The sequence below is a fragment of the Sorghum bicolor genome, chromosome 7, assembly GCF_000003195.3.
Source record: "Sorghum bicolor cultivar BTx623 chromosome 7, Sorghum_bicolor_NCBIv3, whole genome shotgun sequence".
Lineage (NCBI taxonomy): Eukaryota > Viridiplantae > Streptophyta > Magnoliopsida > Poales > Poaceae > Sorghum > Sorghum bicolor.
The window spans coordinates 4,580,581-4,606,272 of NC_012876.2; the positions used below are offsets into that span (position 1 = coordinate 4,580,581).

The window sequence follows — 25,692 nt, forward strand, 5'->3', positions numbered from 1 at the left end:
ACTGTTATATATTTAGACTTATGATGAGCACATTGCATACCACTAAAAAAATAGTTATTTAGCCAAGAATGCTCGCTACCAATGCTAAACTAGACATTTCAACATAAGTGTCATGTTCCACCATAAGCAACCTTTATATCTTCATATTGCAAGGAGTTTTTTGGAATCTGGATTGTGCTAGTTTAAAGTATGAAGCAGCGGTTAGAAAAAAAAAAGCAGAAATAATCAAGATATTTGTTTCGATTCTTGTTCTTTTAACCTAACACCAAATCCAATTATGGCTCTGTTCAACAATATTCATTTACAACAACTTGCTAAGGAGCTGTTGCTTCTGGACTAGCTAAGTGGTTGATCAATTGTCAACGCATTTAATTGCACGGTTTTCTTTATTTATTTCCTTATCAAGATGCACACGCACATATTGTAGATCATTTGTCAAGATTACTTATCTATCTTAGAAATCTGAGTTCCATTTATGTTAGGACGAGAAGTATAGATTTGCTTATGAGCCCCAGACATCAAATCCGCATCAAGTTTGACTTTCCACAAGGAAATCTAGCTGGATGAAAATTTGGATATTGCTAATACTAATGCTAGTTTGTTATGAGAGAAAAATATTATTTTATGACTCAAAAGTAGTGATCATAAGTTTAAATAAATGGGGCATAACACATTTGAGCGTCCTCTTTTAGCACCCCTTCGCTAGTACCAGTAGTTTTGCTTAGGGCAGTCCTAATACTAGAAACTATATGTAGTTCGTATAACTATTAGTAATTTTCATAGACACTATATATATATAGAAACCATTCTGCGCCGATCACATATGTTTTCTCTTCATTCTACATCAATCATAACCCTTCATGTCTTTGTTCTCGTATAGATATGGTTTTTAATTTAGACTCGGTTTCTATAATTTTTGCTCTCTCTTTAATAACTATCTTACCACATTAGTAAAAATGTTTAGGTGCCAGTATACCTAATGTCTATATAAATTATGATATTTTTTGCATTGAGTATCGTCACCCAAAATAGAAGACCCATTTGTCCTTTGGGTAGCACTACAGGTAAAAGGTTCTATACCTATTTTTAGTCTTTTCTAACAACACGACCTAAAAGACAACACTCTCTGCAAATGGGTCTCGAGGAGAGAGGATATCCAAATTTGGATTATGCCTCTCCTAATATCCAAAATGGATCTTCTGTATGGATACTCTGTTGAAGGCTATAGATATTGTGTTGGAGAGCCCTTTTAGGTTTAGGTTATGCTGTTGGAGACAGCAAATAGATCTTTTAAATATATACGGTAGTTAACTTGAAAGCATGGGCTCTGGAGACAATTATTTTTGAATGGTTGAACGCATCTCGCAGGGATTATTCCTAGAATATACCCAGCCGCCATGAAGATCCCTCCAACTTGTGGGCTGTGTGCCATGCCAAGGCCTCGCAGCGCAGCCGCAGACACCCCGTGTGCCCACAGAAGATCCGTTCCCGCGCCCGGCTCCGCGCGGCCCAGCTTTCTCCGGGACAGTTTCGAAGCGGGGCCCACACCACCCCGCGGGAACGGGAAGCGGCGAAAGAGAACAGCGGCGCAGGCGGAGGCGAGTCGTGGCCTGTGCGTGTGCGGTGCGGCGCCTGTGGGCCCGTGTGGTCCGTGCTGTGGCCTTGTGGCTGCGTGACGCGGCGGTTGGGTGTGGGGGCCAACGGCCAACAGGGAAGCGGAAGCGGAAGACCCGCACGGCACGCGAGGGATAATTCCAGTGGCGGGAAGGGAATATTCGGAGCTTGGTTCGGGTCGCCCATGAATTTCGATCCTCCTCTCTATTTTCCGATTCTACCCCTGCCCCCGTCGCCGTTTATACCTGCGCTGCGTTGCCCTCCCTGCTCTGGTTTGTTTGGGACTCTGGTTTTGGAGCAAAATAGATTAATCGAAGAGTGTTTTTAACTCTCCTCTCTCTCTCTCTCCCTCTGTGATTGCTAGAGGTATGTATACTTTATCCAATCCTTCTTTAAAACCTTTTGTATTAAACAGTGCGTATGTTTCTTTCTATGCACAATTGTATGTCGTTTTTGCTCTGTTCTATATTCTAGACTAAATTTATCTAATTTTATAAAAAAAATACAGTAATGTCTATATACTATGTATCAAATAAATATATAAAAATATATATTTTTATTATGTATCTGATTAATTTAGCTACGTATTGTAGGTATATGTGCATTTTTTATAATCCCGATCAAAGTTACAGAGTTTGATCTATGATAAAGCTAAAACGATTTATTAGTACAACACATGAAGTAATAGAGCACATCCATACTTTTCATAGTCTAATATAATAGAAGCTATATTATGTTTTTTTTTAAAAAAAAAGGCATGGCAACATTGGACGGCGCATTGAAGGAAATCAAGACAATCAGCTTCTTCCAACGTGGATTAGAGACATTGGACACGAGGTTTCATCATAACACACAAGTGAGCAAAGCTAGTGGAGTTACAAACAGGACTTGCACTTGGTCGTATGATAATTTGTCGGTTTACCTAATTGCCCTGTCCGCCTTTGATTTGGCAAAATGCCAAGTGATAAACAAACACCCATCGTGATCCATGATGCCAGCTTAGGAAAAGGGCCTTCCTTTCGTGGCCGTGTGCGTGGTGTCAGCAAAGCAAACCACTTTGTTGTTGTCTGCATCCCTCCAAGAGCACCAAAGCAAAAGGGGTAGTTCCGTCCAAGGGCATCACCGTAAATACCCCCGGCGCAGCTTCCAATAAATGCCCCTCGCCTGGTGGCTTCGCAGCACTCGCACCACCCAAACCGAGCTTCAAGACCACCACGACGAGCAAGAAAGAAGCGCACGGGCGGCGGGGGGGCTTCTTTCTCCTTCTCCACGCTACTTCCCCCATTGCGTGATTCCGCCGCGTCGCGTCGCGTGTGCATTTGCGCGGCGCCCAATCCGTCCCCGGCGCAGGAGCCGCCCTCTCCGATCCGGCGAAGATCGGCCGGGCTCTGAAAAAGGGGAAGGAAAAGAAAGGTCCGTGCTTTGTCCTGTTCTTGATCTCTGCGGCGGCGATTCTGGGCTGAATCTGCAGCTTGTTTTGTTGGTTCTTCCTTCTTCGATTTCGATGTTATTGTTTTTCACGGCGGTGTGTGTGGTTATGTGCTACTGTAATGGGTTTTAGGCCTTTTAGGGGGTTTGGGGTGGAAATTGAGGGAAATTTTGGTGAAGGATATAATGGGAGTTTGGTACAAGGTGGTGTTTTTTGTTACATCCCTGAGTTCGGGGACGTCGTCAGGTGTGAGATCATACCTGTTGAGTTGGAAATAGGATGGGGCCAGCTCCTGTGACGGGACTTGTGAAATCTTTGCAAGGACGGTGGAGTCGAAGTGTCAAAATCAGCTTTTTACCTGCGTCCACATGGAAACTTCCTTCTTCTTGTGCAGGTTTCATAAAGTATATGCTACTTGAGACTCGGGAGTTAAAGTCTGGTTCATTATCGTCTGCCACACACGCAGTTAGGCTAATATTAGGAATTTACAAAGGCACTGATTTGGTGAAATTTTGATCAGTGGGGCATTTTGGGCCATGCAAATTTAATCACTGTGTGTCTCTGATCCAGAGTCACAGAGTAACAAATGTCTTGCATCTGTGATCATTGAATTTGACTACTAAATAACCAGGTTAATTTGAAATATGCTGAGATGCTTTGGATCATTCAGTGCATCAGTTTCCCTCTTTTTTGTGGTGTAACTGAAACAGCTGTACGAGACTGCATTGAGATCACTGTTTTCCAAGCTTTTTTTTTAACTGTGTTTTCCCAACCTTTTAGAGCATGATTGCATACTATCAACTAAGAGTTGCATAACATCTGCTGTCTCAATAATCAACATAGAATTCATAAGCTCCCTGCACGCCTATTATCCTGATTACATCTTCCTTTGTTGCTTTCAGGTGGTAATCGCTGTTGATTCCAGAAAGGTGTCCCTGCACTGTGCCCTTTCTCAGCAATCTTGTATTCTCATGTCTCACTCTCACGAGATGACGAGTAGGAAACCTCCTGGTCTTCAGTTACTTGGTGGTGCCGGTTCACTAAGAACATACCAGACACTAGTCTTGGTCCTTACATTCTTTGCATACACATGCTTTCATATGACTCGGAAGATCACAAGCATCGTTAAGAGCGCTCTCGATCCCCAGACGAAGGTTGGATTCTCCCACTGGGGACGACTGCACATGAGCAAGAGCAACGCTCTTAACACTGGCTGGTTGCCATTTAACACTGTTGATGGTTCAGCATTACTTGGTGAGATAGATGTTGCGTTCCTTGCTGTATATTCCATCGGGATGTTCTTTGCTGGACATATTGGGGATCGCATGGATTTGAGGATCTTTCTGACAATTGGCATGATTGGCACTGCCATATTCACAACTCTCTTTGGTGCTGGATATTGGCTGAATGTCCACAGCTTCTACTATTTCTTGGTTATTCAGATGCTTTCTGGCCTGTTTCAATCAATTGGGTGGCCTTCAGTTGTTGCGGTTGTTGGTAACTGGTTTGGGAAGAGCAAGAGGGGGTTAATCATGGGCATATGGAATGCACACACTTCTATTGGGAATATAGCTGGCTCACTGCTTGCTGCGTTCCTCCTGAAGTTTGGGTGGGGCTGGTCATTTGCCGTCCCCAGCCTTATCATGGCTCTTGTTGGTTTGATGGTGTATATTTTCTTGCCGGTTAATCCTGAGGTAATGGAGATAGACATTGACAGTGGTGAGTTTAATTGTGAGAAGGACGCTGTGAAGGAGCCCCTTTTGGAACCAGGCCAAGAAGTGAAACATCAGGCAGTGGGTTTCTTAGAGGCATGGAGGATTCCTGGAGTTGCGCCATTTGCTCTTTGCCTCTTCTTCTCCAAATTGGTTGCATATACCTTCCTGTATTGGCTACCGTTCTACATCAGCCATACACGTAAGTCCTCATATTCAACCTTCGAATCTGTCTGACATCATGCTCATTTGATGGTTCAGTCTACATATTAGAAGCCTTTTTCTAGAACTGCAACTGTTCCTTGGAATGGCCTTTCTAATAGGCCTTCACTTGTTTCAGGTATTGGTGGTCAGTACCTCTCTGATGCTATGGCTGGCAGCTTATCAACAATCTTTGATGTTGGTGGTGTGTTGGGAGGAGTCCTTGCCGGTCACATCTCTGATCGCTTAAATGCGCGAGCAATCACTGCTGCAAGCTTCATGTACTGTGCGATACCTGCCCTCTTCCTGTACCGCACATATGGAAGCATGTCGATAATGTGGAACATCTCCCTCATGTTCATCACTGGAATGTTTGTGAATGGGCCTTATGCCCTGATCACAACTGCAGTGTCAGCTGATCTTGGCACCCACAGCTCTTTGAATGGCAACTCCCGAGCACTGGCCACTGTGACAGCAATAATTGATGGGACGGGGTCTGTCGGAGCTGCCATCGGACCGTTGCTAACAGGATACATCTCATCGAAGAGCTGGAGTGCTGTGTTCACAATGTTGATGGCAGCAGCTCTCCTTGCTGGGCTCCTCTTGACAAAGCTTGTATGTGCCGAACTAAAAGGAAAAACACCTTCCAACGCGAGCAAGGATGTCGCCGATGCAGAAGGTACCTACTCAGATGAAGTGTAAATCCAAAGCTGATTGCGCCATGGAAGCAGTTCCAGTGAATGCCTACTAAGAAGTTGACCGGTTGCTGCTTCCCACTGCCTTTCATGGTGGCTAGCAGTCTGAAGACTGAAAAGGGAAAGAGATTTGGCTGCTGAGTGACTTGCTCAAATGCCACTTCAGATGATTTTTTGTGTCTGTTCAGGTATAGAGGCGATAGAAGGCAAAAGTGTGCGCTTTAGATTAGTTTTCAGGTTTACTAGATAGAGGTGAGAACCCCTCAAAGCTCTAGAGCCCAAATATAGGCACATTTTAGGCACCTTGTATTGTAAATATGTTGGGCAATAAGGTCGGGCTTGTACTGGTTGCACTGCTGCTAGTTACGTAATTGTATGTGATTGTTGTTAGATCTGGGTAGATTGAAGGGGGGATGAACAACGACCCTTCTGTACAAAGATTATACCTGAATGGCCAGCTCTGCATTTACTTGGAATGTTGGCCTTCTTTTGTACGTGTAAACAGTGTCAAGAAGATTCAGAGAACTTTAAATTGAAGCACCAGGGAAGTGTTGATTCAAAAGACATTGTGTACATGTTTCTTCAGTTGAGTTTTTCTTTATTACAGTATTTAGCAAATTTTGAAACTTGGAAGTTATAGGCACTCGTTTGCTAGAAACAGACAGTGACACAGGTGCCAGATAACTGCATCGACATTCTGCAGGTTGGGGAAAAAAAACATAGCCAGTCTCTCTAATCTATCACACTGTTGTGTTGGAGGCTAATGCTATACAGCAGATTGCTACATAACCAGGCACCAGCAACTTCTTTGCAATCACCTTGGACGGTATTCATTGCAGAAGATTTGACAAACTGTTATCAGCTTTAATTGCTTTAAGCGATAGTTGCAACGAGACTCGTTCAAAGCTTTTACATGGTGAAATCACCTATTCACCTGTTCTTTCCGAATAATGTAACAGCAGATTACTTGGGGAAAACAGATTTCGTCAGCAAGATAAACTGTGAATAAAAGCAAATGATGCATTTTCCAAGTTACAGTGTCAGCAATGCGCACAAGCACAACCCATCCAATCCAACAAAAAATAACAAAAGAAGAAAAAGAAAAGCTTAAGCTGGCTCAGCATGCACTCCTATATCGACAAAATAGGCAGGAGAACTTCAAGACATCTGGTTTGAATAGTCTTTTTTGAGTTCCCAAACACAACTTGCATGACTGTCTTTGATATGGCCAGAGGACAGCCTGAAAGAATTATGACTTCATCAGATAGCCTAGGATGATGCCGATCAAAGCAACAATTATGACAATGATAAAGGAGAAGCCCCCTCCACGCCTCTTGCTGATCTCCTGTCTCACCAAATCCTGCCACATGAAACAGAAACAAATGAATACTGAGTTTCTCAACTGACAAAAGAAGGTCGTTAAAACCCCAGAATTTCTAGATGGCACTACAAGCTTAAATGATAAAATATGTATAGTACTTGTCCTCAAGGGGAATCACACATGAAAACTAATGATAAACTATATCCTGAAAACGCATAGCGTAGGCACTGGCAACAGTTGAACGACTTGTGATATTAAATATTACTCTGTGAATCAGTAAAAGAAGATTAGCTGTGTTTTCAAAGCTCTTTGCTTAATACAGGGACCAATGCAAATCACTAGGGTGCTGGTTGACTAAGGGCCTGTTTGTTTGCGCTATGGCTTTTGGGAACTTAATTCTAGAATCTGGATGGATCTTGGCTTCTAAAAAGCTGATTTCGAGTCAGCATTTGATAGAATGAAGTTTATATATGTAAGTATATAATCAATGGAAACACCCCGTCATCAAACTGCGAAAAATCCTTCATTAAACATGTTTAGAAGACTAGAAAAACTCTTACATTTAGTGAGCTGATTATGGACAGGAATGTAAAAAATTAAAGGCCCAACTCAACCTTGTTTGTGTGACACATAAAATTGACAAAGAATGAACAAAGAACAAAGAAAAAAACCAAAAAAAAAGAACATGTGGTGTTTCTGTCTTGTTTCCCGATCAATTTCACATCTTACAAAGTCAATTTTGGCCTTAAAAGGCCTATTCGGTTTGTGAATGAACCAGTGTAAAGGTGTGTACCCAGTGGCTGAAAGCTTCCCCAAATAGTGGAATCTAGGGGAGGGAGTTTCTAAGCAACCTTGTCGTTGCTTATTTTGCAAGTAGGCTGATTAAGAACATCTAAGACTAACTGCACCCAGCCCATTCTTCATTTCTGACTCTAGTGTGCCAAGCCAAAGTAGGAAAGGGTTCCCTTGCACAGTAGTAATCTGAACCCTTTCCGACTTTGGCTTGGCACAAACAAGATGCATAGAATTTGGTTCCCTTACTCAGTAAAGCAGCAAAAGGAGGGTGAGGTTGCTACAATGGCAGGGACTTCAGTCATGGGGGAGTTCAAGCACAGCAAGAAGAAATTTGATTTGTGCAGCTGAGAGCTGAAGCTCAGTGCAATGAAGCTCGACGATTAGGTAGAACCGTAGAAGTGTATGGTGTGTTTGGTTGCTCGAATGATGTTTCGTAGACCTGCATCATCTATCCTGGCCGGAGGGAAGCAGGCTAAGCAGGTGCAGAGTGTTTGGTGAGGTTGCACGAGCAGATTAAAAAAAAATACTAAGATGTTTGGTTGCCTGTATGAGCGGATGCAATTTGTTCAGCATGTGAGACTGACGTGGACTCCTCACTCTGCCGCTGCATCCGCCAGGCCTGGCCGGCCAGCGATGGTCAAAACAAGTGCATCTGTGGAGCCTGCATCCAACTTTAGATTCGCTTCCACCCATGCAAAACACTATAGCAGAAGCAGGCAACCAATCATGCTTCTCTGCCAGAATATACGCACACACTGGTGCATGCACTCAAGACCAGTGAACTAAACATGGCCGTACTCGAGCTTTTTTTTTTTGTGTGTGTGTGGGGGGGAGGGGGGGGGGCAATCTGGGTGATGGAGGCCTTGACTGTGGCAGCAGAGCGGTGGGGAAATCGATTCCGGTATTTTCTAGCTTGCTCTGTCGAGGTCTGAGGCCGCTGTTGAGAGGCAATCACGAGAACTAGAGAACAAGAGCTTGAAGACAGAAGACCACATGCCCCAAGTCTGGTTACTGTTCATATCACTGGTTGTATTAGTGGATTTGCATGAAGGGAGATGGCATCTCTACTGAAAACCAGCATATGGTGCTTATATGGTACCCCTTCCGTCCATCAGTGCAAGGTATATATATTTTGAATAATGAAAAGTCTTGTCAAATCATACACATGTTTAGTTTACAAAAATTGCACCAGTAGATACATATTGAAAGTACTTTTGAGATGGTGTTGATTTATAGCATTTGATTTGAAAATATATCATATCATAAGAGAAATTAGAGGTCAAAACCTAATTGAAAGAATTTTCCCATACTAAGACATTCTTTATATTGATGGATAGATGGACGGAGTATTATTGTAATCTATTAGTATGGGAATCGAATAGATTTCAGTATTCTGAAATCTGAACACATTCAAATCCACTCAAATCATCGCAAAAGGGGAACTGCATCTACAAATAACAGTGTTTTTCGTATAGAAAAACATGCATTGACCACAACAGAATTCTCTTTATTGATTCTCTTAGCAAAATTTGTGTTTGAACAGAAATCTCATGTGATATAACTATAAGGACTACCTCTACAGCTTTTGATGAGATGACAACAAAAAGGAACTAAACTCACTAAAGATATATTGTCAAACAGTTAGATCATTCTAAATAAGTTCCCTAATATGTAATATGATAGAAAGATAAAAAAATGCTATGCTTCACTTACAAGTTCCTGTCTAAGTCTATGATTCTGTTGAATCGCGGAATTCTTTTCTTCAGTCAACTTGGAAATCAAAGCTCCAGCCTGCAACGCCAACACTCCCAAAGTATATGAGACTATACGAAAACAGTACAAAGTAAAGGAAATAAAGTACAAAAGATGCCAACTCTATTCTGAAATCTTAATATCTTATACTAATCAGAACAGTAACTGACCTCTGTAGATTTGTCTTGAGGCTCGATGCGCTCCCTCAGTGCCTGCAATGATTTCAGAAATACATTATCCTCCAAACGAGAAAAAATAGTAAATGGATAGATCAAATTTCAATGGTAACAGTAACTCACTCTGGTGAATCCTCCAGCAGGTCCATCTCCATTTTCTGATTCAGAAGTCCTAGATGGAGAACCTTCTTCAGATTCCTCTGGAACTGGAGAGGGTGGCTGTGGAGGAGCAACATAAGTCACTCGCAACTTGACCTCCTCCATCTTATTCCCAGACTCCTTCGTAAACTATCAAGTCAAACAACAACCAATACCATAGAGATTTTAATATTGCTTCAATCCAAAGTCAATTTAGATAAAGAGTGCTATGAAGACAAGACAATTTTATCTCTGTAAAAAAGTAGTCCCACAACTGAGGCCTTTATCCTTATATGTATGTAGTGTTTCATCAGATTATTCCTGAAAACTTTTTAAGAAAGAAATATTACCATATCCCCTGTGACATCCTTCACAGTTATACCAGAAGGGGCAACGATGCTTTGGACTAGGAACTTATCTTTGCACTGCATGTCTGGCGGAGCTAGCCGCTGTGCTTGCATCGTAACTGCAACAGTACAGATAAATACATAAAAACAACAAGATGGATGATAGTTTGCCAAACACATATCGTTTTGGTAAATGCTAAGAGTCACAAACCAACAACATCACAGGTAGACCGTGGCAAGACAACCCCAGTGTTGGGCCGCACTGAATACTTCTTTGGACTTGTAGTTTTCACCTAGATAATCAAAGAACCAGTCAAACAAGAAATGTATGGGTACTATAAGACCTCCTTGAACATATGTTTACATTTTTAAAATCAAACTATAAGTAGTTAAACAGCACAAAGATGTCACACTAACCATTGTTATAATAGCAAGAAAAAACATCATCGTATGTTCAAGCATCAATGGCAGATTAAATCACAATGCATCGAAACCTCTAAGAGAAATAACATCAGTGCTAATTCTAACAGGTGAATAAATCACCAAAGCTCAATACTTCTTTTTTGCACTGAGCAGGCATTTTTACCACACTTTAATAGTTGGGTCTCACAGGAAAACAAAGCGACCCCTCCAAGCATCAAACCTCAATATAAAGATATTAGCAATACAATTCCAATAGCTCCGAAGTGTGAGCAAGCAAGACATGCAAGTATGAACAGAACAGACAATTTAAAGTTTTTTTAATCACGCAACTCGCCCTTCGTTGATACAGTAAAAGTCCAAACTGAGGGCCCGCCATCAAAGAACAATCTAGAGGGCCCCAATTTTGGATGGTCAAATTCGATGTTTCCATTCATGCAAAACAGACTTTGCAGGAATGTCACCCCAAACCCATCAGGTAGCAAAACAGCCCAAATAGCATGGTCTCAATCCATCTCTAGGGTTCTAATATGAGATAATTTCACGTGGGGGGGGACACCCAAATAGAGGGCTGAAGGCGAGGGGGGCTGCTAAGAACAAACGGACCTTGAAGGCGATGTAGTCGTTGGTGTGATTCGACAGCTGCATGGAGCACGAGATCTGCTTATTCAACTCGACTGCTCACGAGAAACACCAGTAAGGTCAGGAACCAATCGATCCGCGCCCACAGAAAGAAGGGGGGAAAAACGGTTTTTTTTCCTCCAAACCAAGAAGAAAAGAATAAAGCGGGAGACAGGGGAGTGGCAGGCATACAGGGGAAGCGTAGCTCGAGGGGTTCCACGCGTAGGAGCTCGCCGGCGGTGGCAGGGGCGGGGGTGGCCATTGCCGGATCAAAAGAGGTAGAGAGAGACACGGCGCGAGGAGAGAGAAGGGGGAGATCTCGGGGGGTGGTGTGGCCTGGTGGGTGAGGAGAGAGATGAAGGGTGGGAAAAGAAGTAGTATTAATTTCGCTCTGGTTTTCCAGCTTTGGTCTTCGTAATTGCAGGTATCCGTTCCGTTCTCTCCCTACTTTGACAGCAGGACAAAATATATTTTATAACTGTAGATTTTTGCTAAGAGCAGGTACAATAATGGGTTTATAGCCAAGCTAATGCTGATGTGGAGGAGAGAAGAGAGGAGAGAGATGATAGCTTGGCTCTTAGTTAAGCACCAAGCTGGGCACGGATGCATAGGTAGTAGTGCACCCAAAAAGCAAATGTTGTGAGAAAAAAGAAGAAAGAGAATGTGTTTTAGAGACAAGTAGGAGCAACTTATTGTATAACTTGGCTCTAATTATTTGGCTTATAGCCAAGCACTTGGCTCTATTATTGACCTTGCTCTAATAGGAGTCCTAATCCCAAACGCTAGCTCGGTGGACCATTGTAGTAACAAACTGATTGATGAAGTAGGAGTACATATTCCCTCAAAAAAAAAAGTAGGAGTACATATTTGTTGGGTGGTGAAATCGGATTAGTACAGGGACTTAAGTTGCTTTTTATAATTACTTTGTTTATATCCTAATAGTTTTGTATGTATAGTGGAGTGTGGTATAACTATCGTGGTTTGTTCTAAGAGCATCTCCAATAATTTAGCAAATGACTTTCTATCTATAATTTTTTTAGCAAAATGACAAAAAATCATCTCCAACAGTTTAGTATCCCAATTTTCTATCTTTTCTAATTTAGCATATCTCTCAGTCTAGCTCGCAAATATGCACGCGGACTCTGTGCTTTGCATCAGTCTTTCTCCTCATGCTTCGCGGGACTCTTCGTTTCGTTAGCAGATTTTTGGAAATGGAATTTGTGAAACTGTTGGAGATGAGATCATTTTTTTCTTATATTATTTTAGAAGTTGACAAACAACAAGATTTGAGAAACGAATTTTGTCAGAAAAAAAGTTAGAGATGCTTAAATAGCTATACTCGTTCATTTGCGAATATTAAAGGCTAAAATGTTATGTTCCTTTAATTAAAACAAACTGTTGAAATATATTGTAAACAAAACTTGTTGGGAAGTAGTGAGGTTGGTGTGAAAATTTAGAACCAAGTGGTTGTGTCTTTTTATATTTTTGGTTTGGCTTGCTTTCTAAAAGAAAAGTATTTCTAGTTAAATTAATGGTGTTTCTACCAAAGAGCCTAAGCTATTAAGCTAACATGAGCCTTAATAGCATCTCATGTCATTCGATTCGTCACGGGAGTAAATATTTTAGGATTTAACAACGTTGTATTTTCAGTAGTAGACGATGGACCCATTGACATCAAGACGTTTGCAGTAACTTCGTTAATCTCGATGATTTGTTGGTTCAATCTTTGAAGATGATGTGTAACTCTAAAAAATAGTGTTCCAAATAGATGGACTTGGTTTGGTAGATGCAATGTTTTCTAAGCAAGACCTTTTTATTGTTGAGTTATCTTTTCAGACGTTGTTGCTTTCACTAATATAATTTTTTGCAACACCTCAAAACGATTTTTCGAGTACGTAGAAATAGAGAGATGTTTCTTAACTGTTTCAACGGAGATAGAGAGGGAGGCGGGTTTTGTAGTTGTTTCAACTAAACAACTTATGACTTTATTATGACACGTAGCTCACGATAGCTTTCTCGTAGCTCAAAACTTTCCACAACTCATAGCTAAACCAAACTAACCCTAACGAAGTTATATTGAAGAGTATTGCCATCTACAGCAAAAGTGATAAAACTATGAAAGCATATTAATGCATCTTGTGGTGCTTATTTGATAGCATAAACTTTTTTTATATAAATTTCATATTATAGGACCACTCGAAATCCATTTCTATTTAGGACTAAAAGTAGTAGATTGTATCTTCTTGCTCCATGCATGGAAACAACTAGTTCTGTTCGCTTGAGCTTTTCTACCGAATCTGTCAGGCATTCAGCAGCGTTTTTCTCTCATAACAAATCAGCGAACCGTACTTTCAGCCATAGCTTTTCTGCCAAGCGAACCTAATATTGTATGTGTGGAGTATTTCTATCTAAGAGTCTAAAACTCAAAGAAAATGCATGTGATGTATATGAAGGAAGATGTATAATTCCTTCGTTGGAGCTAAGATTGATTTACTTAAATTGGATGAATTTTACATTATCATTATTTTCTACTTTTGTGTTTTCATGTTATAGAAAGCGCACAAAAATCTAGAGCGTCGAGTTAATTTCTATAAATCTAGCTTGGTAATGTATTTGTAATATTATAGACGTTAACATTTTGTTTTATATAACTCTGTCATAGCTAGATAAGCTTGACCTAAACAAAACTAGAAACAACATACATTTTATAATGAAAGGGAGTATATTGTATAATTTATTTTCTCCTCGTCAAATCCCAGCCATATTGCTATGTAGGTTGCTTATTATCGTTGTAAGCATCTAATCCCCTAAGTTAGTGTGTTTTGGTGGTTAATGACAACCATGCAAATATGGCTAACGTGTGTTTTGTAGGAACATTGTTTTGATGCTAGGTCACAACACATGAGAAGATTAAGTCCCCCAAATATCAATGAGAAGGCAATCAAGGACTCGTGGTTAAAAGGTGAAAAATCTATCAAGAGTCAAGTATAACTAGAGAGGGATTTGAGTGCTTGTAGCTCGATCAAGTGATCCGTTGGCATAGATATGTGAACCTGGCGACCAGTGGTCCAAAGAGCTAAATTGTTAAGGAATCAAGTTTGACTCGGATCAGATCAAGGATGAAGAAATTACAGTCGAGACAAGTTTAGTCCACAAGTTATACAAATGAACACACAGAAACAGTGAAATTTTGGTGTCCAGCCAAGTGTGTTTGAGATAGATACTATAGTACCGAAGGTTGGACGACCCGGATAGGGTGAAAAAGAGATGAGCAAACAATAATGTTGTAGTCAAGCCAGAAGCAATTGTGTAGGCACTGTTCGACTCATCATGTTGATGGTATAGACAACGTGTGCTCAGAAACCAAATGATGACCAGCCAAAATGATACAAGAAGGGTGATTGCACTTTCGGTGGCAATTGTTCAAATCTACATGATAGACGATTCAAAAAATGAAGTTGTTGTGAATGTCAGCCAATTGACATAGGCTAGGTTTTCTAATAGTGAAGAATATCACGCAAGACAATAGGTTGGACAAACTGACCATTCTTTCTATGAGCATTGGTCAAAAGATTGACAACTGATGGCGTCAGCTAGCTATTGTGGACATACTGTTCAAATACTGTCAAGATGGTCCAATCATGCTTTTGTTCGATTGTTGTGTGTGCTAATCTGTATGCTACTTTTTCTACACCTTTTCAACTACTCTCAATAGTTATCTATGGGGATATGGCCTATATAAACATCGTATGGCGCTTCACTAGTCGTCATTTGCCCGTGTAGACTATGGAACCTTGGATACATCATAGAAACCAATAAAGAGGGGAGTGGTGCAAAAGACTAAGTGTAAACTTTATTGCTTAGGACCTCAATATTCATGTGATCGATGCTTATCCTTATTGTATGAGACTTGTAGGTAGTCTTAGTGATTGTAGTGGTTCATGAGCTAGAGCACGTGAGATCTTTGTGGCCTTTTGGTGAAGCCCTCCATGGTCTCCCAATGCCTTGACCCTCTAACCTACGTATGGAGTGATAATTTTGTCACATACGATGTGTAAGGGACATGAAGACAATGGCAGACCTAGAATTTTGTAAATACTAAGGCCAAATTGACCATAATCTATATGTGTTGTGCGGTGGAGTTTATTTTTGTTAAAAACAGAGTAGATGTAGTAGTAGAATTGGAGGATTCAATTATTTTGTAAATTGGATCAGGACCTTCTTGAGGACGCGGGAGGACTCGATGAAGCGTTGGTTGATCTTCTGCTCCTTCCTCTCATCAATGATGTGGTCTTGCGGCCTGCACATAGATGAATCTCACGCTCGACGATGATTTGTACACTAGATCAGGCGCCAGTGGTTGCCTATTGGCCAAACTATGGCACAATGACAAGGCAATAGCAGACGACGAGCACTAGCTACGAGCGGCGGTGTGAGTGAGCGTGCATCTGCGTGAGAGAGGTAAGACAACAAAATGTGTCAGATCCTAATCTGCCTGGACTGGTTGGCTTGGAAGCTATTGATTAAACTCACCTAGCCTACCTGGTCCACGACTAGGGCTTTGGCTCTATTGGCTCTAGGCCTAAGTCCGCCAATGCACGAAGATGCATTCCTTTATGGAGAAACTCTATAGTGCAAACGATGTCGTGATTTAGAGAGTCAGAGTTAGGACAATGATGAGACTTAGTGACTCACCACACTTGTCTTGGTTGGCAGTGACCTAAAAAGACTCGATGACTGAGAGCATATATATACCTCGGTGAAGCTCCAACATGGACTAGGGGTTGCGTTTTGACAAATGATACCTTGAAAAATTATAATTGTATTCTTATCTCTCTTTACATCCTTGCATTACTTTCTTGTCTTAGCTTTTTTCCAACATGTATTTTTCTTGCACTACTTTCTCATGTTTAAAAAGTAAGCATGATTGGGAGGTAAGAGAATATAAACAGAATCAAAACAAAAAGCGAGTAAGGCCTTGTCTAGTTCCAAAACTTTTTTGGTTTTCGGAACTGTAGCACTATAGCACTTTCGTTTTTATTTGACAAACATTATCCAATTATAGAGTAACTAGGGTTAAAAGATTCATCTCGCGATTTACAGATAAACTGTGCAATTAGTTTTTATTTTTGTCTATATTTAGTGCTTCATGTATGTGCCGCAAGATTCGATGTAATGGGGCATTTTGAAAAGTTTTTAGTTTTTGGGGAGCATCTCCAACAATTTGCTAAAAAACGTTTGCTAAATCTTGTGTTTTGGCAAGTTGCTAAAAGATTTGACAAGTAAAATAATTTGTCATCTCCAACAGTTTGCCAATTAAACTTGCCAAATTATGAAAAAAAACACCCACTAAACTACCAACTACTAGATCGATGGATCCATGCCCTTTGTCTGCTCGCGAGAGTTCTGTTGTCCGTCGCGTCCTCTCATGTTGTCGTCGCGCCACTGCCGTAGTACACCGCAGGGCCAGCCACCTCTTCCTCCACGGTGTACAAGTGACCAAGCCGGCCATCTCCAGGATCTCCTCCTCTACGATCAGCTCTCAGTACCAGTACCAGCACATGTCATCGCTATCGAGCAGCTGTACAACACCTATGCAGCAACAAGCAGGCCGACAGGTTTCAGGCAATAAAAACTTTTCTGTCAATTTCTACCAGCGACAAGACAGGGAGCAGCTCGGCATATAATGTGCAGGCGAATCTCAGCAGCAGCTCGGCAGGGAGTACGGGTCAGAACTTTCACCTGGCGCGCGGGAAAGGAAGCCAAGACAGGAATCGTGCGATGGCAAGTGCTTCTGCGCAGCGGAAACCTACACGCGCGGCTGAAAAAAATGGACAAGCGAAACAATTTGGCAAGTGAGAATACCAAACTGTTGGAGCAAGTTTTTTTGCCTTTTTTACCAAATTTTTTAGGATGACAAGTGTTTTAGCAAACTGTTGGAGATGCTCTAAACAAGACCTAAAATTACTATGAAATGAATCTTGAATAGAAGGGAACTAAAAAAAAGTTTGTTTATGTACGAACATCGAACTAAATTCAGACCATCCACACAGATTGAAAGGTGCTGGTAATCCCCCGAGTCACAGATCGGACCGTCCATTCGCTTGGCAAATCATCTCCCGCCGTCAGATCTAGGTCGGCCGGCCCATCAGCCATCCTATAAAACCTCTCCTCCATCTCTCCTCCTCACCCCCTTCCACGCCGCCACGCCAGAGAGGAAGAGCGCGCGGAGAGCCAGAGCCCGGGAGAAGCGGCGGCCGGCGGCAAGATGGTGCAGCGGCTCACCTACCGGAAGCGGCATAGCTACGCCACCAAATCCAACCAGACCCGCGTCGTCAAGACCCCTGGTAAGTCCCGCGGCCTCGCCCTCGCGTGGTCGATCCCGCGTTGTTTCTGTTCGTGCGGGTTGTGGAGATAGGATTCTCGATGCTCTGCTCATGTCTTTGTTAGCAGTTAGATGGATCTGCGCGAGGGATTTATGACCATTCACATCGGACATCGCACTGTTGCCGTTTAATTTTACGCGTTATTTTCTCGGATCTTGACTCTCGTTGTTGTTGATTAGGCGGGAGGCTTGTGTACCAGTACACCAAGAAGCGCGCGAGCGGACCGAAGTGCCCCGTCACCGGGAAGAAGATCCAAGGAGTATGTTCCGCCCACCTTTCTGTTATATCCACTTGTTCTTCTTGCGTTAGGTCGCTGCATCATGTTCTATGCAAGGATTTTTCATTTTGAATGCTGCGTGATCAACCTACCTAGGCTAGGAGTTCCTGACGGAGCATGTATTTGAATTGTGGCATTAGTATTTTGTGTAGCTTATTATGGCTCATATTCCTGTGAAGTGTGATAACAAACTAGGGGTTGAGGTGCACCTATTCTTGTTGAACCATGCTTTGGGCTCTTGGTTGGAACGATTTGTTATTCCTAAATCTAAAAGTATGCTTTAGCCTCTTGGTAAACTGTATTTATAGCGTATACCAAATATTTGAGTGCTTAATTGACTGTTATGATAGTAATTTTGAACCATAGGTATAATGCTGGTTTTATTTCATGCTTGAGATTTTGCATTGGTTTTGATCCTTAGGCCCTAGCTTGCTGTAAAACGTGCTGCTGGAGCTGGTTAATTTGCATGGCATATCTGTAAACGTATCTATCTGTGGTACTGGTACTATATTATTTATTCCAGGGCAGTGTACACATAACACATTTGTCACAATGTATTGTGTTGGGCGTGTTTTTCTTGAGTCTAGGTTGTTGTCCTGATCTGCCTGTCCTTTTGTTTTGAGTTTTTTGGCCAATGATTATATATTTATAACTGACAAGCATATGTCTGAATTTTCATGTTGATTAATCTTAATCTTCTATATGAGGCCTTCCAATGGCATGTCTTTTTCTTGTTATCTTAGTTTGGAAGCCTGAAATTTTCCCCAAAATATACTTTTAACTTGCATGCTTATTAGTTGTGTTTAATTCTTGTGATGGTTGGCTTGCATCTTTATTATGGTTCAATTCCTGTGAGCTGGAGTAAAGGGTAGGATGAATTGATCCATGTTCATGATATTGGTTGATGTTAATACTAGATAGGTGTCCATCCCGATCTAAATGATTGCTAGAGCATGCATTCATCTTTAATGAAGATATTAGCATCTTCTGCTGTTTGTTTAGAACAAATCAGGATGGCAGAGAGATTGTGAGCTTTGATGCCAATTACATGATTGCATTGTGTACTTTGTAAATTAATTGTGAGCTTGGTGGGCCTCTTTTCTGGCCCTGGTGCCTGTACATGTTATGAAATGACTATGATGCATGGTTATCGTCCCAGTTCATAACCCGAACAAGTATCCCTACTGGTTGGTTTGCTGATTTATTACTCCCACTTGTTCGGGTTATGAACTGGCACTGATTCTGGGTACACACCAGCACATAATTGCTTCTTTTTGTGTAGCACATGTTATTATTATGAATGTCAGGACACTGTTATTGGATCCCTTTGGTTTTCCTGGCTGTTAAGACGTTCTTTGTTGATGTTGATTTCTCATCTATGCTTTCACCTTACAAACATGTTTTCTGGTAACTTTCAAATTGCTGTTCCAGTTTGAACCAAATGTACTCCCCATGTTTTTTTCCTGGCAAACTACTGGGCCTATGATTACTGAGAAACATGACAAGCATATGTCTGAATCTTTCATGTGGATTCTGCCTAATCTTCTCTATGAGGCCCTTTGTATTGGAACCAAATCACAGGTTTGGAGCTAGATTTCAGATTTCATTAGCCTTGGCACAAACCATGTCAGGTTGGGGATACATATAGAGTAGCATACTTGTCCTTAAGAAATGATTAGCTACAACATATTCTAAGTAGATGCTAAAGCAAGATAAGATGGGTGTCATAGGCACCAACTACTCTTTAAGATAAGCACATCCCCCTAAGTCTTGTGAGGCGCCTTATGGGGAATTTGAACCATCCCAATTTTGGCGCGGAGCTCCTAGAACTTGACCTGCCCAAGGGCCTGTAAGTCTTGTGCTTATCTTAGGACTAGTTAGTGCTTATGCCAGCATCTTATCTTACTTTGCTTTAGCATCTACTTAGAATATCTTTAATCCTTTCTTAAGGACCAAGTATGTTACTCCATATGTATCTCCAACCTGCCATAGTTTGCGGCAAGGCTAATGAAATTTGAAAACTACCCCCAAACCTTAGATTTGGTTCCAACACTTTGCACTCGTATATCCTCCCCCCTCCCCCCATTTTTTAAATTTATAATTTTGATGTTCAAAGCAATCAATCTGTTGGCTCCTTTGCTATCCTCTATTTATTTGCTATCTTTGTTGGTGCCTTCAGGTGGTGAGGTTTGGATGATGATCAGTTGCATAGTTCAAATGATCAGTAATGACTATGATTACACTGAATTGTCTTTCGCTCCTAACTGACAAACCTTCTGACCACCTGATTTTGCCTGGTAGTCTTGGAGGTTTTTTTGTGTATCACTATCTTTAGGACACTGATTTTTTGAAACTTCAATTCGGAAGTTCTATGACTCGTTGGCACACATGTCAATGGAGATTGCTTTTGTTGAGTATTTCGCTACATCAGCTGTACATGTCAATGGAGATTGCTTTTGTTTGAGTACTTCACTACACATCAGCTGCACACCATATTTAACTGCTTCTCATAAATACTGTGTATGCTTGAATTGCAGATTCCACACCTGAGACCTGCTGAGTACAAGAGGTCCAGGTTGTCAAGGAACCGCAGGACTGTGAACCGTCCATATGGTGGTGTTCTGTCTGGTACTGCAGTTAGAGAGAGGTGATCATTCTTCCACATCTCATGCTTGTCTGTTAAAATGTTGATTAATGGTGAAACTAAGCCACCCGCACATCTCAGGATCATCCGTGCCTTTTTGGTCGAGGAGCAGAAGATCGTGAAGAAGGTGTTGAAGATCCAAAAGACCAAGGACAAGGCCTCCAAGAGCTAGACACTATTGCAATATAGGCATTTACCACAATGTTTAAGTCAAATTCGAATTTGTTTCGGCAAGAAATTTTCTCGTGGGTTTGGGGAATCCTGGTACTTATGCTAGTATGTGAGATGGATGTGGTTGTTTAAATTTTGAGCGTAAGTTGCAGATCCTTTTTAAGTTTTGTAACTCAAGTTCGGTGGAATGTTTTTTCACTTGGCTATGTGGATGTCAGATATTTTGTTAATGTTGCTTGCCCAGTTGCTCCAGTTTTCGCCGTCAAATCGACCTCTTAGCACTCAACGCTGAGCGTATCTTTAGTTTTCAAAGCTTATATATTGTCTCCTGATTAAATCATCTATTATAGGCATAATAAAAGAGGTCATCTATTGTAGGCTGCCGGCAAAAAGGAACTTACATAAACAAATGTTTCTGATGGTGCATTTGTATATTACTACTATTTGTTAATTGTTATATTTATTTATTATATTTATCAAATTTTTGATTGTGAAAGGAGTATCTGCCGGGTGAATTAAATATTTCGAGGCAACAGTGGACGCATACAATCCTCGCGCATACAGATGGGTTGGAAGACTTTGCCTTGTTTAGTTTTTAAGGTCGTATGTCACATCGAAGTCTGTGACACATGTATAAAACATTAAATCTAAAAAGTTTTTACATTGCCTTACGTGGTTTCTTTTTCTCTCCCTGGATTCCTTTGCCGCCGCGCTGTGCTACAACCCCTACTTAAAGCTTCACTGCAGCTGTTTTTTTATTTTTTAACTTTTTTTGAGAGATTCTTTCAAATATATTCCTAGCAGAATGCTTTAAAAAAATAAACCTTCAGCTTAGCCCTATTGCCATTGGTGCCAAGATTGTTACGCCAACACATACGTGGAGGTGACGTGGTGTGTATTTTGATACTGTTATTATTGGCGTCAAGCCATTGGTGTTGGCGCCAAGCCTCAACTCTTTAGGCCAGTCTCAATGTAATGTTTCATGTCACTGTTTCCTCCAATATTATTAGTCTTGAAAACTGGAGCATAAAACAGCCTCTCTCAATGGGATAGTTTCTTTTCGTTGTTTCACATCCTGTAGCATTTAATTCTTGTGTGTTGCTGAGATTAAATATGCTCGATGACTCTGCAGCCGTTTGTTGTGTCCAAATTAAACTTTCATCGAGTACGGCTACAACGGCTTGGGAGGGGAATCAAATTGTGTCTATCCATCCATACGTCAGCCGTATCACACGTTCCCTAGTGCCAGCGAGTGGGGCCAAAGAAATAAAAAAAACTTGTCAAAAAAAAGAAAAAAAAAAAGGCTCTAGAAGCTCCCTGTGAGGTCGTGTGACCTGTGCTGCCATCCACTCGTTCCCGGCCCCTTCCCTTGCTCACGCACCACCCATCTCACACTAGAGCAGTTCCCTGTGCGTTGACTAGAGAAAGCTGCAGGATTCGTCGCCATAGCTGCTGGATGCGTCTACGGCAAGATGTGTGGTGCCATGGCTAGGGCATCTCAAGCCGGTGGCCGCGGGATCCACAGGCGCAATGGTGGTGGGAGCTTCGGACAAGTCGAGGTAGACAACATCGATTCGGCCGGAGAAGCTGGATCTGCGTGCGTCAGCGACATCGACTCCGCGAGATGCTGCAGGCCGACAAGCGAAGCAGGCAAGCCGTCCAGCCTCTCGTCATCGTCGGACTAGCAGCAACGTGCTCCGGCAAAGGATCTCCGATGATGAAACTCTTCCCCTCAACGCGCGTTTCACGCGATTGGAAACACCGCCAACTCGTTTATGAAACGTTTTCCTTCTCTCTCCTCCCAGTTTCATGCAAAAAAGCTGATGTGGCGCCGCCCTATTTAATGTGCATGAAACATCCCATGAAACCCTATTGAGACTGGCCTTAGTTTCTTAGTTAGTCACAACATCTAACCTCATCACTTTTGGTATCTCATCTTGATGTGATGTTGGTCGTATAAACTCTCTAACTTTTTTTCTTAATGAAACATGTGCTACGCACGTTGTCGAAAAAAGAAAAGAAAGATAAAAGGCCAACTTCATGATTTATTTGGCAAGGAAATTAAAACACACAGATTGCAAGAGTAGCACAAAGGAAAAGTAACAAGCACAACTACCATAGAAAAGGGATAACATGAATCCAAACTAGTAGTTACACAATATTTAAATTTGTCTGCCCTGCAATAGATTGAAGGAATCTTGGCACTGGAGGTGTCTCAACTTCAGACAGACACTCGAGAAACTGCACCACCTCACTCATTGTAGGTCGATCAAACTCAACATCTTGAATACACCAACACGCGACTTTACAAACTCTCTCAACCTCCTCCATGTTGGCTTCACCCAGCAGGTTTGCATCCACCAGACTAGCAATGTCTCCATCCACAAGACCGCACGCAACTCGCACCGGAAAATACGCTTCATGCACACCATCTTGGGACGATTGTTGTTTGCTCGCGTTCCTGCTACCTGATATGATCTCTAACAAAACCATCCCATAGCTGTAAACGTCGACTTTTGATGTGATGGCAGTCCCACTGATCCATTCAAGAGCAAGGTATCCTATGGTTCCTCTCATTGTAGTCACAACCTGGCTGAAATCCCTTCCCAAAAACTTGGCCATTCCAAAGTCTGCAACTTTAGGAGTGAAAGACCCATCTAGAAGTATGTTCTCTGGTTTGATATCGCAGTGTATGATACAGTCCCTGCAACTAGCATGCAGATAGGCTAGTCCTCTAGCAACTCCAAGGGCTATTTGGTACCTGACAGTCCAATCCAGCACGGTGCCATTGCCATTGCCATTGCTTTGGAAGAGATGGGAATCCAGGGAGCCATTGGGCATGTACTCGTACACAAGTAATCTCCTGTCACCGTCACAACAAAACCCAATCAGTTTAACCAAGTTGACATGCTGGACTACCCCCGTTGAGCTCACCTCAGCCCTGAACTGCTTCTCTCCTTGCCGGACTCCATCGAGCCTCTTCACAGCTATGGTCGTCGAATCACTTAGCGAACCTTTAAACACTGAACCGAAACTGCCAGCCCCCAACTTCTCTGAAAAATTCTTGGTTGCATACTGCAAATCAGCATATCGAAATGCGACGATCCCGATGCCACCCTGAACATCATCATCGCCATATCGCTTCCTTTTTCTCATCACCCAAATCATCACTAGAAAGACGAAACCAACAAGAGTGGCAGCAGTGGTTGCACCGACAGCGGCACCAATGATCACTCCCCTCCTGCTGGTATGGGTATGGCTGCTAGTTTCCACTTCTTTTGCAGCGAGGCGAAGGCGAAGAACACTGTTACCTTGCTGCCGTACGTTGAGCAGCTTGCCGTGCCAGATGGAGCAACCACCACCTGCACCTTGCTGGTCGTCGTCGTCGTAGGAATACGCAGTGCAGGAGCAGCTTCCCAGGCAGGCAACTGAGCATTCGTCTTCACTTTTAGCCGTCCCAACGTTCTGCGCGTCAGCAGGAAGCTGGACAGACGCCATAGCGTAGAACTTATCTGGCTCGCCGGCGGCGCCGCCGCCGGTGGTGGTGTTGCAGTGCAGTGGAGTATTTCTCGCGCATCCACCGGTTCGATCACCGAGCTCCCAGTCTTGAGGTGATCGTATGGAGTAGCCCTTCATGCAGGCGCAGGACGGGAACGGGACGTCGTTGCAGACCGTGAACGCGCCGCAGGTGGCGTAGACGTCGCACTGGGATTTCGGCGCCGTGTAGACGGTTTGCCAGTCCGTGGACGACCCCTCGAACCATAGGAGCACCTTCATCTGGCCGGAGACGTCCATGACAAAGAATGACAGCACCGTCGGATCCTCGACGGCGTACTCGACGTACGTCTCCTGTTCGTTGGTGGTGAAGCTGAGGGTGAGCCAGCTCTGGCTTACCGTCTCCGGGATGTTGCTGAAGTAGCGGCCGCCCCAGGTCCCGCTGGACCAATACTGTGTGGACGAGTTGTACACGGAAACGATGGAAGTATCACTGCCGGCGGAGCCGGACGACGGCGACGACGACGACGACGACAACTCGTAGGAGTAGACGCCGGGGCTCTGGTCGACGGAGTTCTTCCTGGAGACGAGGCGCCGGACCAAACCGGCGGTGCCGTGGATCCAGCCTATCTTGCCGCCTTGGAGGAGAGTATCCGTCGGGTGATCGAAGCTCTGCCAGAAGATGTTGGACGCGTTGGAGGCGCTGTGCAGGACGAGGTTTCCGTTGTCGAGGAGAGAAGCAGCAGCAGCCGCCATGGTGGTGGTGGTGGTGGTGGTGGTGGTGCCGTTGGTTGTGGTGGCGTTGGTTTTGCTGGACCAAACCGTGGACGATGATGATCCATTGGCCGGCTGGAGGTGGTGGTGGTCGTCGTCTAGGATGACAAGAAGGTTGCCGTCATGGGAAATCACGAGCTTGCAGGACGTGAGGTTGGCGGCGACGACGGGGTTGTCGGCATTGGCGACCCACACGGGAGTGAGCTTGGGCACCGTGTGGAACCAAATCCCGAGGTACCATTTGGGAGTGCTGTCACCGTCAGCAGAGAAGTTGCTCTGGCTCCCGGCTTGGAAGAAGCCGAGCGCGAACCTGCCGTTGCTGGACAGGAGCGTGTCGCCGCCGGTGAGGCCTTGGCTAGGCAAGAGGGTGTCTGCCGTGGCGGCGTGACACGGCGGGAGAATGTGTAGATGCTGCAGTGACAGGAGGAGGAGAAGGGCAGCAAAGAGCACGGATGGGTGCATGGTGGCCATTGGTGGAAGAATCCAGGAGGAGGAGAAGAATTGCATGCCGCAGAGGTCTTGATCGTCGGCAATGGCCAATATTAATTGGTGTCTCTTTATAGAACCCAACTTGCCACTTGGGGGAGGAGTTGGGATGTTCCCATCACTCGACTAGGCCTTGTTTACTTCCAAAATTTTTGACAAAATATGAATAGTACCAATTTCGTTTGTATTTGACAAATATTATCCAATCATGACCTAACTAGGCTCAAAAGATTCGTCT

The 25,692-nt window shown here is 43.0% G+C and overlaps 4 protein-coding genes across 4 annotated transcripts; 2 read left to right on the forward strand and 2 right to left on the reverse strand.

Moving 5' to 3' along the window:
- LOC8069618 (putative glycerol-3-phosphate transporter 1) lies at window positions 2,779–6,213 on the forward strand. Its single transcript, XM_002443841.2, has 3 exons — window positions 2,779–3,027; window positions 3,946–4,957; window positions 5,096–6,213. The coding sequence occupies exons 2-3, from the start codon at window positions 4,015–4,017 to the stop codon at window positions 5,656–5,658; spliced, it is 1,506 nt and encodes a 501-aa protein (XP_002443886.1). The 5' UTR covers window positions 2,779–3,027; window positions 3,946–4,014; the 3' UTR covers window positions 5,659–6,213.
- Window positions 6,633–11,609, reverse strand: LOC8069619 (vesicle-associated protein 1-2). Its single transcript, XM_002445030.2, has 8 exons — window positions 11,414–11,609; window positions 11,207–11,277; window positions 10,392–10,473; window positions 10,184–10,299; window positions 9,819–9,983; window positions 9,690–9,731; window positions 9,481–9,558; window positions 6,633–7,011 (listed from the first exon to the last, which is right to left on the reverse strand). Exons 1-8 carry the CDS (start codon window positions 11,481–11,483, stop codon window positions 6,901–6,903), a joined length of 735 nt encoding a protein of 244 aa, XP_002445075.1. The 5' UTR covers window positions 11,484–11,609; the 3' UTR covers window positions 6,633–6,900.
- LOC8076595 (60S ribosomal protein L34) lies at window positions 17,403–20,951 on the forward strand. Its single transcript, XM_002443842.2, has 4 exons — window positions 17,403–17,568; window positions 17,787–17,866; window positions 20,422–20,531; window positions 20,610–20,951. Exons 1-4 carry the CDS (start codon window positions 17,490–17,492, stop codon window positions 20,698–20,700), a joined length of 360 nt encoding a protein of 119 aa, XP_002443887.1. The 5' UTR covers window positions 17,403–17,489; the 3' UTR covers window positions 20,701–20,951.
- LOC8069620 (G-type lectin S-receptor-like serine/threonine-protein kinase At2g19130) lies at window positions 22,723–25,490 on the reverse strand. The gene has a single exon (XM_002445031.2). It carries the CDS (start codon window positions 25,473–25,475, stop codon window positions 22,851–22,853), a length of 2,625 nt encoding a protein of 874 aa, XP_002445076.2. The 5' UTR covers window positions 25,476–25,490; the 3' UTR covers window positions 22,723–22,850.